This window comes from Gracilinanus agilis, chromosome 4, assembly GCF_016433145.1.
Source record: "Gracilinanus agilis isolate LMUSP501 chromosome 4, AgileGrace, whole genome shotgun sequence".
Lineage (NCBI taxonomy): Eukaryota > Metazoa > Chordata > Mammalia > Didelphimorphia > Didelphidae > Gracilinanus > Gracilinanus agilis.
In genome coordinates this window covers 479,126,058-479,139,814 of record NC_058133.1, presented here as the reverse complement: position 1 = coordinate 479,139,814, position 13,757 = coordinate 479,126,058, and the positions used below count along the sequence as shown (strand labels likewise).

Below are 13,757 nucleotides of genomic sequence, written 5' to 3'. Positions count from 1 at the left end.
ACAGTATGGATTCTAAGATGGAAGGTGAGAGTTTAAAAAAAAAAAAAAAACAAACAACTAGGGTTGTGACATCAGGCTAGAGCTCCCTAGTCCGCCTGGGCTTGGCTTGCTTCATTGCCTTCTAGAAATCAGATGTTTTCATTTCTTTCTTTTTTTTTTTTTTTTTTAAACCCTTACCTTCCATCTTGGAGTTAATACTGTGTATTGGCTCCAAGGCAGAAGAGTGGTAAGGGCTAGGCAATAGGGGTTAAGTGACTGGCCTAGGGTCACATAGCTGTGAAGTGTCTGAGGCCAGATTTGAACCCAGGACCTCCTGTCTCTAGATCTGGCTCTCAATCCACTGAGCTACCCAGCTTCCCCCTAGATGTTTTCATTTCTGATTGAGTTGTTTGCTATTATCTAGCTTTTTACAGAGGGTCTCAGTTGTCCTTTCCACCAGATATATGTGTTATGTACACTCTGTTGTGTTGATTCCTTGTTCTACAATGTTATTCTAGTCTAATTGGGCTGAGAGCAGTCTATCAAGTTGGCCTTATAAATGAACCTCACCTAGGACCTTGCCTACCTCTGAGCACATAAAATCTCCCAGAAACTTTGATCCTGTGGTAGAAGGTTAGGACAAACAGCAACTAAACATATGACTAATTTTAGACTCCAGTGTAGTTTTGGGCAGGATTAACACAATATTTTAAATATAATAATGCTAAATGTCTGATTGAAGATGGTGATAACATCCTGAGAATCCCATTAAGAAATTCTAGCAGTTACTTTCAATTACTACTAAATTTTGAACCCAAACTGTTAACACGTGTTTTAAGTTTCTCATCTCCCATCTCCCCTTATTTGCTCTCTCTACTGGAGGCCCCCAAAAAAACAGCAACCCAGGCTAGTCAGGGGAGAGGGACAGGCTTGGCCATCCCTCAAGGCTGGACAATGTGGCTGACAGAAGAGCCAGTGTTGCAGAGACTTCAGTTCTGCTTCCACTACACATGTCCCTAGAGGACATCTTTGCATGTTATTTCTTTGGGCATTTCTTGGTCCAAATGGCATTTGTACTATTTCAGGTCTGGCTGCCTGCAGTGAAAGCGAAAGGCCTGGAGATTTCAGGAACGTTCACTCACCGGCAAGGCCACATCTACATGGACATGAACTTTACCAATAAAGCGCTGCAGCACATGACTGATTTTGCTATTCAGTTTAACAAGAACAGGTAAGAAGCTGAATGATTCAGGGTGTCCCCAGGGCAGGCGTTTACCTCCTGCTCAGATAATGAGCCATTCAGCCATGGGGATATCTCTCCTCTTGGCAGGCTCTGGATTTGGGATGAGCCTGGGTCAGGGGCTGATGTCCTTCAGCTTTAGTTCAGTAGCCATCTCTCCAAGAATCGTGTGTGATGGCTTGGCCATCATTGGAATCACAGAACAGAAAACCCAAGTACTGCTGTGAGATAGCATTCTTGGCCAGAGAATGTGCAGTTTTCACTTCTAATGTTTTTATTAATGCCTCTTTTTAATATTTCACTCTCATATTTTGTGTCTTCTTATTTCTCTACCTTGACATAGAACCATTCTTCAAACAGATTGACATAGGCAAAACAAATCAGCAAATTGGCCATGTCTAAAAGCATATACTTCATTCCGCTCCTGTAGTCCATCACCATTGCTAAGAGGCAAGAATGTGCTTCCTGGTCAGCTCTGTGAAATGGTGATAACACACTGCATTGATTAGGGTTCTGAAGGCCTTCAATGTTGCTCTCCTTTGGCTCACTAAGGTCATTGTTAAAATTGTGTTTTTACTTGCTTTTGTTCTATAGTCGTTCATAGAAGTCTGCTTTTCCAAAAAATTTTGCTATTATTTTTCTATATAGGAGACCTTTTTTAGAATGTGTTTTTTGTTGAAATACTAAGTCCCAGTGTAACAGCCAAGTCTGGCTCAGGGCTTTTTGGTTTGTTCAGTTCTGACCCCATTAGAGTCACACAACAGTAACAGCAAAGCATATTTAATAGGTGTTCATTGACTGACTTAGAGCAGTCTGCAAAGACTGAGCTTTCATTGGTGTCAGGAATGATAACCCTTTGTATAGAGAACACTTTATAGTGTCTTCCCATATCTTGTTACGGAGGACACAGATCCCAAGGGTTCCAAGAGAGTTAAATACTGTAGACTGCATTTGGCTTTACCTTTTTTTTGCCCTAGCAAGAGACCCAGAAAAAAAGAAGGAAAAGAGAGGAGGCTAAACAACAGACATTGCTATTTTGAGAGGGGTTTGGAGCAGAAGTGCAATCAGCAGTCCCTATTTGACCTGGGATCTTGGAGATTGTTGAAGAGTTCTGATGCACCACTGTTCAGTTTTCAGGCTTAAAAAACTGGCTTCAAGATCTCTTAAAAAATTAGCCTTTAGGGGCAGCTAGGTGACACAGTGGATAGAGAGCCAGACAGGAGATCCTGGGTTCAAATATGGATGCAGATACTTCCTACCTGTGTGACCCTGGCAAATCACTTAACCCCCTTTGCCTAGCCCTTCCCATTCTTTTTCCTTGGAACTGATACTTAGTATTGATTTTAAGACAGGAGGTAAGGGTTTAAATATATATATATATATAAATACATACATACATACATACATACATACATACATATATACTTGTAAGAGGGGAAAATTGGGAATTATTATGGTTGGACTAGATGTTTAAGGTTTGGTCACCAGAAATCGATTAACTCAATTTCGAAATAAAATAGACCCAAGTCAGGATGACTTTTATGGTGGTTTATTTACAATTAGGAAGGTTGAAGTCTTATGGGGAAAACAAGGGAAGTTAACTTAAATATTATATGTGGGTTCAGAAGGGTGAGTAGGAGACAGGAATGGGCAATAGGTAGGGACTTAACAAGCTGGGAAAACTGGGTTTAGTTGTTTGGAAATGACAGTTGACAGAAGTGACAGTTAGGTCTTAACTGTCACCCTGCTCCACCTAGTCTGGGATAAACACAGAGTATAACAAATGCACACACTATGAGAACTTTAAAACAAAACAGGGAAACAGTTTAATTGTAAATTTGAGAGGATAGAAGGGGGGGTGGGGTGAAACTATGTCTAACTGCCCAGGACTGGAGTCAAAAGGGTAAGTTCCTTAGCCAACCTAGCTTCTGCCAGGTTGACAGCTTGGCTAAGGACCTGAGGAAGAGGGCGTGGGTTTGGGTTCTCACAACTGATCCAGAGATGTCTTCAGGATACCAGGAAACAACTCCTCCACAGCTGATGATCCAGAAGTAACCAGGTAGGGAGAGATGTCTGCAGACTGTCCACCAGAACACCACCGGCCTCTTCCCTACTCAGAGTTGACTTGCAGGATGATATCTTCAGCCTTTACAACCTTCACCACTCTCCAAGATCCCAGGTCAAATAGGGACTGCTGATTGCACTTCTGCTCTAAACCCCTCTCAAAACAGCAATGTCTGTTGCTTAGCCTTCTCTCTACCCCTTGCATTCTATTCAGAATGTCCATGATTTCCAGCAAAGGCTTTCCCTAATATGCTTGCAAAAATCTGCTTTTATACTTTTAAAGCCTATACCTATTACAGAAGGTAGGGAAAATGAGAGAGAGAAAAACTCTGGCCCAGACCAGAGGCCGGAACCAGGTAGGTTTTCAGAGGCCCCAGCAGAGGGGCACAGAGGTAATTAAACAAGGCTTCTAGCCACAAGGCTTCCTCTAAGATATAAATATGAAAAATGATAAAGGCTTGTATAAATATATAAATTAGTATTTTAATTAAAGCCATGTTGATAGATAAAATCATTAGACCACGCGCTTGTAAGCATTCAAAACTGCCGCCTCCATACTGTCTCCTAGCCAAGCGCTACTCGCCAAAGAGAGAGCGCTTACTGGCAAAAAGAGCACTCCCTCCTAACCCACGAGATTTAAGCGCTCCCCTGCGTCAAGACGTCGGAAACGGAAACCAGTTGGACCATGTTGGATCAAGGGAAATGTAGTTTTGATACATTTCCCTTGTCCATAGAAATATATACATTTTTAGATGGTTTTTTTAATTTCCTTTTTACAATTCCCCGTGAGGTCCGGCAAAAAAAAAGGTTAGTCCTTTTTTCTTCGCTGGACCTGTAAAAATAGACAACTTCTAAATTTTTCAGGAATTTGGGGATAAAGAAATAGATGAACAAATGGTTAAAATTAGACGCATTGACAAAAAACCAATTTGGGGGGCTGTCCCCCACTGGCATAACAGTGTACAATTTAAAACAATACATACAACTCAATTTCAACTCCCCATAGTTCAATCAACTGCACCCCAAAGTTCAAAGTTTGGTCTTCATGGTACAGTGAAGGCTTTTCAGACACCTTCATGGTGTCTTCACCAAAACAAGTTCGTTGTCTGGATTTTGGGGAGATGGCAAGATCCTTATCCTGAAATTATTCTCAAAAGAATTTAAACTTTACATTATAGATTACAAAACATACATTTTCTTCTAAGATTTTATATAATTCCCCGTGAAATTACTCCTAAAAGAGTTAAATAAATATACATATATTTTTACATTATCGAATTTTAAAAAACTTAACAGATATCCCCGTGAGGTAATTCTTAAACACACCTTTTTTCTAAAAAAGGGTATCTCAGGTCAGGTAAGGATGACAAAATACAAAGAATAGAATTCAAGAAAAAAGATGAAAAATTAACTTGTGAAATGAAATGTAAAATGTGCAAAAATAATCTAGGGAAAATAAACTTAGACCTTTGAATGAAGGTCTAATTAAAGTGAATTCAACAGTGTGCAATTACCCATTCAGGGCCAGGACATAAGGAAAATGTCTCTCTCTGATCTGACTTATCATCAGCTTTTTAGGGAAGTGAGCCAAGTAAATAACCAATCTTAGGTGCTTTCTAGGAATCTAAGTCGAGGGGACCCACGTCCTCTAAAGTTTTAGAAAAGACTGGGACTCCAGGACTCAAACCCAAACTTCAAGCCCTAATGTATTGGCATAGAACTGCTATTTTGCAGATCTTAGTCAGTCAAGTCTCTGACCATGTGCTTTCTTTAGCACTATTAATGGCTTCCATATTCCCTTCTGGAATCAGAGAGGCATTTAATCACAGTCCTATAGGCTCAGGTATTTGCTGTAGAATCAGAAAAAGGATAAATAATAATGATTATATATGTACTTCCAGTACAAGATGATAAAAGGAAAAATCAATTGCTCTCATTAAAAAAAATGTTTTAAAAATCAAAAATATATATATATATATATAGCTTAGAATTAGAAGGGTATGTTACCCAAAAATGAGACTTTCTGTGAGAGAAAGTGGGTTTTACAAAATAGCAGATTCACAATGCACATTTAGATAGAGTACCATTATTTCCAATAGCACATTTTAAAACAATAAATAATGATATTCAAAATCATATACTTGTTACAACTTTTAACCCTTGGCAAATGCCGTTATTGCTTCCATAGCAAAATGTGATATTTAAAAAAGAAACCTTCTGGTATAATCATCCTCAGATAAGAATATACAGGAGCTCCTTGGCTTCCTGTTTTTAAAAAAATCCTGGATAGGAATGCTTCTACCCATTTAAGGCAATAATATCTCTTATAATAAAATATCTAAAAGCTTTTCCTTTAAGACAACAATTCTTAAGGATTTAAAGTAAAAAAAAAGATCTCTTGTAAAATTACAAGGTAATATTTAAAGCATGGAAACTCTCAAGGTTCTTTGCAATTACCAAGACAGAATAAATTTTAAAGACATGTGCTCTATAAGATGTTCATAGGTGGTACATATAACCGCATTGTTTCTGATACAGTAAGCTTTAAGTAAATTAGTAAATATAATAACATCATAAGCAGAAACTTCATTAGCGTAAAATGATTCAGTGCAACAGGAAAATCAACGATATAAGCAAGATTAATTTACAAAACTAATTAACAATATACAGTAAGATACAGCCTTTTTAAAACAGAATTAAAGCTCATTCAGTTCCGAGGTTTTAAAAGTTCACCCCTGATTTCAATTTAAGGTTCTTTTGATTGAGTTCTGCTGAGTTTAAGGGGTTGTTTTTTTTTCTTTCAAGTTCAAAGTTCTGAGCCGGTATGGGGTGAATTTCTTCCCCAGAGTTCAGTTTTTTTTTTAATAATCACAAAAGTTTGAATAGGCCAAGCGCCTGAGAGGTTCAGATGCTAGGTCCACGTGGGCTTGGGGTTAGAGAAAAGCTCAGGAAAATACCCACGTGTAGAGTCTGTGTGGGTGTTGCCTAATTAGGTCTTTAGAGAAACACGTGGAAGGCTAGAAATAGGGAGAAAGGGGAATATACCCAAATGGTTTGCGTCAGAGCTGAAGCAGTCTCTGGAGGTCTCGATCTCAGCAAAGGCGGCAGGTCTGGGTTCCTTCCCGGAAATCTCAGGTTCTGGAGCTCGGGGTTGAAGTGGAAGTGGTCAGGATCAGCAGCATCAGCAGCAAGAAAAGCAGCAGCAGCAGCAGCAGCAGCAGCAGCACATTGGCTGGGCTCCGGCATTTTAGTTTAAAGCCAAAAGCCCGAATCGGCTGGCCTGACCTCCCTCCCAAGGTGGCTTGGGCTGGACTGGCCGGCTGAGTCCCACTGGAGGCAAAAACGTGCTCTTGCTTTTAGCAAAAGCATGGCAAGGAAAGTCACTTTCCTTTTTTAAAAAAGTGCTCAAAAGAGCTGAGCCAGATGGCCAAAAAACAGGCATGGCTATAGTTAGGCTATCTGGAAGATTCGCTTCTGAGACTCTGGGTCCCAGAGCCGCATGGCTTTTTCCTCTTAGGCTATCTAGAAAATTGAGAGTTCGAATTTCGACCTTCTGGTTCGCCAAATTATAAATATGAAAAATGATAAAGGCTTGTATAAATATATAAATTAGTATTTTAATTAAAGCCATGTTGATAGATAAAATCATTAGACCACGCGCTTGTAAGCATTCAAAACTGCCGCCTCCATACTGTCTCCTAGCCAAGCGCTACTCGCCAAAGAGAGAGCGCTTACTGGCAAAAAGAGCACTCCCTCCTAACCCACGAGATTTAAGCGCTCCCCTGCGTCAAGACGTCGGAAACGGAACCCAGTTGGACCATGTTGGATCAAGGGAAATGTAGTTTTGATACATTTCCCTTGTCCATAGAAATATATACATTTTTAGATGGTTTTTTTAATTTCCTTTTTACAAAGAAGAGAGGCCTCTTTGAGGCTAGAGCCTCCAGAAACGCCAAGGGAAGAAGAGAGTCAGTCTAACTTACCCACATGACAATTCAAAGGGAAGCAGTTTGAGGTCTCCTTCAACACCAAGTTCAAAGCCCCAACTACCCTCTACAGGAAGTTACCATCATATTTAAAAGATAGCATCTTTCATCAATTTCTGCGTCCAATTCCAGTTTTACATGGACAAATGGCAGCCTTAACTGTTTTGGACTGCCCAGTGGGCAGTCCCTTGTTTTTGATTTGTCACTTACTATCACACGTAGGTCACAGACCTCCCCTCCCCACTTAATTCTAAATTAGGTGGGGTGACATTATTCCTGGTGGCTAAAGTCTAAAGAATGAATGAGGGTAAGCTAATTCCATTTACACATACTACGCGAACTTTTTAAATCCTTTTGTTTTTTTTTAATCACCTTAATTTCTAAACATATCCCTTTCCTTTACCCTGAGACATGAGCCATCCTTTGTAACAAAGAATAAAGAAAGGGAGAGGAAATGTTTTAGCTTCTAGATTTCGCTGGTGGGATCTCTTTTTGGTAAATGTGAAAGATTCAGTTCTGCTTATAAAATAGAAATTGACTCTTGAATCATCTTTGTGCTGGCCAAGAGGCTGCACATTTCTGAAATTTGGACTTGTGTCATTAGTCTTTTTAATTCATTTTAAACCATTTGCAAATGTTTTCACCTTCTGGAATATTTTTTGAATTGGCTGGCTTGTACTTTCTTCTCCCCTGCCCAGTGAGCTGTCCAGGAAATTTCTCCTGAAGGTACAGTCTGTTTCAGAACAGTAGTATGTTGCAGGCAGAAGACATGTTCTAAAGAAAGAGACACAGCCTTAATGGCTCAGGGCAGATTTCTTCTGTGTTTTTTTTTTTTTTTTTGCTGGCTCTGGGGTCAGAATCACAGGACAGATAGCTTTTGGCCTATTATCAGGGAAAGTTCCCATCCCTCATTTAAAAATACCTATTTCAACATGGTTGGCCAAGAATAGAAAAGTATCCTTGACAGGAAAAAAAAGATTTGTCAGTAGAAGGGTAAATTTTGTACATAAATTACTTAGTTGTCCCCTCTTAGTGAAGTATTAGCAACCTTGCCTTTGTTTCTAAAACTAATGGAAACATGAAAATAGATAGGTGTCCAGGTGACACAGTGTGCACAGAGCATTGGACTCGAGGCTAGGAAAACTCGAGTTCAAATCCAGTCTTGGATGTTTGCTAGCAGTTTCATCTTAGTCAGATCATTCAACTAAATTTCTGTAAAATGGGGATAATAATAGCACTTCCCTTCCAGAGTTGTATGAAATGAGTCAATATTTTTGAAATGCTTTTCAAACTTTAACATTATATATAATTGCTCTGATCATGATATGTTAATTGGATAAAGCAGAAAATATACATCAATTTGTCTATTTTATCCTTTAGCCCACAATTTCTGATCTGCTTTTGAAAAATCCCTTCTATTCATGATTGTTCTTTAGACCATAAGGGATTGGATCTTTGATTTTGTGGGATTTTTTTTTCTTAGTTTCTTCTAGCTGTTTGGTATGTGCTGCTTGTTATAGACTTGAATGACCAAATTTAGCCTTGGTTTCCTCTTTGTCATTTAGAATACACAAGCTGATTAAAAAATTAATTTTTCTTAGCTTGTCTGTTTCTTCTCAACTCACTGGATAATCTGTGAACAGGAAAGAGAGTGAGTTGGAATGAAAATAAGAACTTTGCAAATGCATCATTATATCCTCTGGATAGGGTTGCAGCATGGTTGGTGTGACCCAACAAAATGTTCCTCTCTTGCTTTGTTCTGAAGGAAATGATAATTCTTTTCCCCCTCAAGAGATGACCTGGGAGTCATAGGATTATAAATATAGAGCAAAACAGGACTTGAGATGGAAAGACTGTCGAAAAGAAGTTTATCAGGTGACTCTCCACAATGAAGCAGGAAGGGAAGAGGCTTAGAGAAGCAGTTTTTATAAGGAGAGACATCCAGTCCTCAGTGGAGGAACAAAACCACACTTTATTACTTTTCCTATATTGGCATAGCTAATTGGAATTATTCTTATTCCTGCCCTTATCCAAGATCCCCAGAGATACTGGGTAAACCTCTGCCACTTTTAAATCTTCTTCATTTCATTTCTCTCTTAGCTTTGGTGTCATCCCTAGCACTCCTTTGGCCATCCACACTCCATTGATGCCAAACCAGAGCATCGATGTGTCTCTTCCCCTCAATACTTTGGGTCCAGTTATGAAGATGGAACCTCTCAATAACCTTCAGGTAAGGAAGCCTTCCTGTTCAAGCAGTACAAGGGGACAATTGCCACTTTGGTCTCCATCTCATGGCTGTGTCTACCATTGAAAGTGGAAGTTCCTCACCACAGCTGATGTTAGACTGGATCCTGATACAGTGTTTGAAATAGTTCTGTGTGGGGTTGTGGACCTCTTTGTTAAAATGTTTGGGCACCAAAGACCTTAGGCCTTGTTTGGGTCCTGGGTTCTCATTCTGACATTAGTAGAAGGAAATTAAGTCAGAGAATAGGGGAATTATTGACTGTTCTTGGGAGTAGAAGTGGGGCAGGGATCCCACTGATGCTCATTTTCACATCATTCCCCTTCATGCTGTCTGTATTCCAGGCAAGCTGGACAATTTGCCACTGCCCAGTCTGACTCTCTATCTCTTGCCAGGTTGTGTACTTTCTGCTCTTCTCTCCCTGGTGAAATCTTTTTTTTAACAACTTGGGTCACATGCTCCTTTCAGGAAGCTGCCGTTGCTAGGCCAGCTGAAAGTGTTCTCTTCCTCCTCAGATGTTCCTGGGGCTCTTGATTGAGAGCTGTCCTTCACCTTGGTCATGTTGTACCTTGTGTTGTTCTTGGTCATGTGCTGTCTGGCCTCTTGGTTGACTGTAGCACTTGGAAGGGAGGCTGCCACCATTCCTCCTACTTCCATTTTTTGTTTCCTCAAGAACAATGAAGGCCAAGTATTGGACTTAGTAACTAAATGAGTTGAGTTGAAACATGTTGAATCTGATAAGTACCACTGCGTAATGCAGGTCATTAGGGCTGGTAGTGGACAAGAAGTGACACTGAGACTGGTAGCACTGATTCCCTAGGGGGCCCTGAGGGACCCTGTGGTTCTTTGGTAGGGGCAGCTGACTACTTCTGAGAGCTCAACATGCATCTCACAAACATCAGTTATGAACCTTCTCATTTCCCCTCTCATTTTCAAATCTGTGTACATTCACACAGTTGTTAATCAAGAAATTGCCTATAAGTTGTTAGGGGCTTGATAGCTAGAGGATTGCTAGGTCAAGTGGAGGAAAGCTTGTGTGCTTATGTGTCAGTAAGCTAGTAAGTACCTTAGGGCAAATTAAAGAGCACCTTATGTGAGATTTTTGTGATTTTTTGCAAAAAGATCTGGCTGAGTTGGGGAGAAGTATTCTGAGGGGAATTCTGGGGAAAGGCTGCATCCCACTATGCTGTAAGATGAAAATTAATATCCAGTAACTCCAAGTATTATATTTTATAAGATATAAATAATCACTTGAAGTAGGAAAAAATTCAAGAACAAAAATAAAAGCCTGAGTAAAGACACGTGAGAAAAATTCTCCTGCCTGGCACTCCTCCCACCCCCACAAACCACGATGGGGGGGGGGAGGGGAAGAGAGAGGGGCAGGGTCACATCAAAATATGTACATAAGCACATAATGTGCGAAGGAAAATGGCTGTTGGGAAAGGGAGTCCTGGGGTTCAAAATTCTAATCATACAATCCTCCTGTGATTCCATTGGGAAAAGAATATGTAGAAATCTTCCAGATTTACATGCTTAGTTTCCCCAATGAATCAGTACACCTAACCAACTTATATCTCTAAAGATCTCTAACTAGTGGTACATACAATATTGTACTTTCCAAGGGGAAATTACAGTAATTTGAGGATAAGAGAGAAATAAAAGAGAAAGAGAGCAAAACCAGTGTTAGGTGGGCATGTTGACAAAAAGCCAATTAGGGGGCAGTCCCCTTTGGCATAAGAGTATACACTTAAATAAATGTGTTTAATCCCCCACAGTTCAATTCACTACATCCTAAAGTTCATTCTGGATATTTAGGTTCAGTGTGTGGTTTCTGCAGGCTTCTTTATGGCACCTTCTTCAAACAGTTTGCTTTCTTGATTTGGGGAGGTAGCAAGTTTCTTATCCTAAAATTATTCTCAAGAAAAATGTTTATAAATCTAGAATTTTTATGACAATAATACAATCCCCCCCAAGGAGGATGCTGACCAACACACGGGTCACCCCTTGATACATGGCTGAGTTATGAGGTATGTGAATCAATTGTCAAAAGAAAATCAAAAACATCCAAAAAAAACCTAAATAAAAGAGAAAAAAGTGACTTCTGGATGAAACATAAAATAACAAAATCTCATGTGTAAAAATTCTAAGTAAGGAAGAATGAACCCATAAAAGATCCTTAAATCAGGGCCCGATTAAAGTGATTTATGTCGCACAAGCCTGTAGAACAATTATGCACTTACCCAATCAGCAGCCAGGACTACAGAAAATTGCCGTACTATGAAGAGAAAAAAAGGGACTTTGAAGCAGAAGGGAAAATAGCATTCCCTGGTCTGATTTTAACTCTACTCTCAGGGATAGGGGAACCAAAATGGCAGCCAAGCTGAAGTCCTTGATAAAAGTCTGGATCTGGCATGAGGGAATCCTGTATCTGACTTTGCAAAGAGCCACTTCCTCGAACACCAAAATAAGTTCAAGTTCCCTGTCTTGATGCAGAATCTTATCAATCCCACTGTGATTGGTTGCTCTCCTTGACCTTGTGCTCCTAGGCACTGTGCAGGTTAACTTTATGTTTCTTGGCACTATGCAGTGGCTCTTTTGTAATCCCTTCTCCTGGAATCAGACACAATCATAAATCCAAATCCCATTATATTTAACAATCAATGGCAGGTTTCTATAGTATAAAGCTTTTGGGTATGCATTGACATTAAGGCTAATGGACATTTTAAACTTATCCCAGTGCAAAATCAAAAAAAAACATTAATACTAGTGACATGTGCTTCAAGTACAAAAAATGAGAGAAAAAAGAAAACTCAAATCTCTATTGTACATACAAGGAAAAACAATGATAAAATTTAAAAAGAATAAAAAATATATAGTTCACATTCCATGAAACATTGTCACCCAAGTAGAGGCACAATACAAAGGCCTCTTACCCAAAAATGAGATCCATCTCCTTCTCAACTTGGTCATGATTCACATGGTGAGTGCACATGATTTTCACCAAGTAACAGCTTTTTCTAAAACAATAGTACAGCAGCTAATGCATATTCAAAGTACCAAAATTCTCAAAATTACAAAAAGCACAGCAACTTCCCCAAAGGTTACTAATACAGGTTTTGTCCAACTAGTTTATGAACTTTTATAATGGTATTTTCTACAGTCCAGGCATAGAGTGGTACAAATAATAAAGACAGTGCAACACAATATATAGCTAATGGCCAAAACACAGTAACAGAAAGTGACATAGTGTAACAGAATATTTTAGATTAAATTAATATGTAAGCTTAAAAACAAAATTAAATCTTAAAACAATCAGCAAATATAACAAGCTTGACAGGATGTGAGCAATGAATTTGAATCTTTTTCTCCAATTCTGATAGGTGCTTTTTTTTTCAAATTATTAAACATTTATTAATATTCATTTTTAACCTGTTTACATACTTTATGCCCCTACTTTCCCCTTCACCCCCCGCTCTCCCCCCACCCATGGCCAACGCACATTTCCACTGGTTGTAACTTGTGTCCTTGTTCAGGGTCTATTTCCAAATTGTTGGTAGTTGCATTGGTGTGGTAGTTTCAAGTCCACATCCCCAATCATGTCCTCCTCAGCCCATGCATTCAAGCAATTGTTTATCTTATATGTTTCCTCTCCTGCAGTCCTTCCTCTGAATGTGGGTAGCATCTTTACTATAAATCCCTCAGAACTGTCCTGTGTCATTGCATTGCTGCTGGTACAGAAGTCCATTACATTCGATTTTACCATAATATATCAGTCTCTGTGTATAATGTTTTTCTGGCTCTGCTCCTTTCACTCTGCATCACTTCCTGGAGGTCTCTCCAATTTGCTTGGAATTCCTCCAGTTTATTATTCCTTTTAGCACAATAGTATTCCATCACCCGCATATACCACAGTTTGTCCAGCCATTCCCCAATTGAAGGACATACCCTCCTTTTCCAGTTTTTTGCCACTACAAAAAGCATGGCTATAAATATTTTCGTACAAGTCTGTTTATCTATGATCTCTTTGGGGTACAAACCCAGCAATGGTATGGCTGGATCAGAGGGCAGGCATTCTTTTATAGCCCTTTGAGCATAGTTCCAAATTGCCAGCCAGAATGGTTGGATCCGTTCACAACTCCACCAGCAATGCATTAATGTCCCAATTTTGCCACATCCCCTCCAACATTCATTACTCTCCCCTTCTTTCATTTTAGCCAATCTGCTAGGTGTGAGGTGATACCTCAGA

The 13,757-nt window shown here is 39.5% G+C and overlaps 1 protein-coding gene across 1 annotated transcript in view; it reads left to right on the top strand.

Annotated features, from left to right (window-relative positions):
- Positions 1-13,757, top strand: part of AP2B1 (adaptor related protein complex 2 subunit beta 1) — a 154,802-nt gene that overhangs the window by 88,045 nt on the left and 53,000 nt on the right. Inside the window, exons 17-18 of the mRNA XM_044672741.1 lie at positions 1,065-1,210; positions 9,370-9,499. Of these exons, the coding sequence (XP_044528676.1) occupies positions 1,065-1,210; positions 9,370-9,499 (276 nt within the window). The remainder of the gene's footprint in view (positions 1-1,064; positions 1,211-9,369; positions 9,500-13,757) is intronic.